The sequence below is a fragment of the Aptenodytes forsteri genome, unplaced genomic scaffold (genome assembly GCF_000699145.1).
Source record: "Aptenodytes forsteri isolate BGI_AS27 unplaced genomic scaffold, ASM69914v1 Scaffold119, whole genome shotgun sequence".
In the NCBI taxonomy this organism is placed as follows: domain Eukaryota; kingdom Metazoa; phylum Chordata; class Aves; order Sphenisciformes; family Spheniscidae; genus Aptenodytes; species Aptenodytes forsteri.
Genome location: NW_008796165.1, coordinates 4,228,173 through 4,229,329, shown reverse-complemented (window position 1 = coordinate 4,229,329; position 1,157 = coordinate 4,228,173). Strand labels below are relative to the sequence as shown.

The window sequence follows — 1,157 nt, the reverse complement described above, 5'->3', positions numbered from 1 at the left end:
CACCCCACTGCCCTTCCTCAGTGCGTGGGACCGCCAGGCTGCCGCGATGCTCTCCACCTATGGGGTTGGGGACAGGGATGGGGGGCATCAGCGTGGCCACAGCATAGTCCCCCCCCAACCCCGGCCCTGCCGCATCCTCCAGCCTGGAGGTGAGCCAGGGCACCCCAAGGGGAGGTAGCAGCTCACTGGGATGAGCAGGTCCCGCTGGTTGTGGCTCTCCAGCATTGCCAGCTCACTGGGTGCCAGCAAGGGCAGACGCAGCTCCCTCACAGGCAGGGCGGCCACCTCGGGCACTGGGCGCTCCAAGACAGCCTGCAGGACGTGACAGATGAGGCCAGTGATGCCTCAGACACCGAGGGTGTTTGGGGGAAACAGCCTCTGTTCCCATCACACAGCCCCGGGCTCAGGGACAGGGCACCTGGGTTCCCTGCCTGGGCTGGTGGGGGGTCCAGGTGCCCCTGGGTGGCTCTGCCTGGGGGGGGGTTGCCAGGCCCCCACCCCCTGGCACCCCAGTACCCCCCAGCCAGCCTCTACCTGGCATGCAGCATCTTCTTCCCAAACACCATTTGCTCCCTTTCCTCCCCTGCCCAGCCTCCAGCCACCCCATTCTTAGGGGCCCCGCTCCCCTGCCTCATGCTGTGTCCCCAAGTGTTCCCCATGCCATGTGCCCCTGGTGCTCCCCATGCCCCAGGGTACCCGTGCCATGCTCCCCCATCACCCGCAGCCATACCGCGGTGCAGCCCTCGATGAAGGCCAGGCAGTGCTGCTGGAGGTCTGCCTGCCCATAGGTCACTGCAGCCTGTGGGACAATATGGACACCTGCGAGGGGGTCTGGGGCAGGAGGGACCCCCTGCCAAAGCCCTACAGAGACATGGGCACTCTCGGGGACCCAGGTGATGCAAGCATCCCTATGCATGGGTGCCACGGTGCGGGTGTGGTGGGGAAGGGGCTGCAAGGTCCCCTCCTTTCCTGGCCTGCCCCACAGCAAAGAGTTTGGTGGCTCTACCGCTCACCACGGTCACCCAGCCCCGCTGTCAGCAGGAAGCACCTGATTTTCCACCACTGCTCAGGGATGTCACCCAGCCCTGGGTGGGCGAGGGGCCCTGGCATTGCTCTCACAAGGCCACATTGCAAGGACTTCCCCCCACCCCCCCACC

At 66.4% G+C, this 1,157-nt stretch overlaps 1 protein-coding gene across 1 annotated transcript in view; it reads right to left on the bottom strand.

The window, feature by feature from the left end:
- Positions 1-1,157, bottom strand: part of BTBD19 (BTB domain containing 19) — a 9,509-nt gene that overhangs the window by 1,579 nt on the left and 6,773 nt on the right. Inside the window, 3 exon segments of the mRNA XM_019474133.1 lie at positions 4-57; positions 187-362; positions 655-799. Coding sequence (XP_019329678.1) covers positions 4-57; positions 187-362; positions 655-799 — 375 coding nt within the window.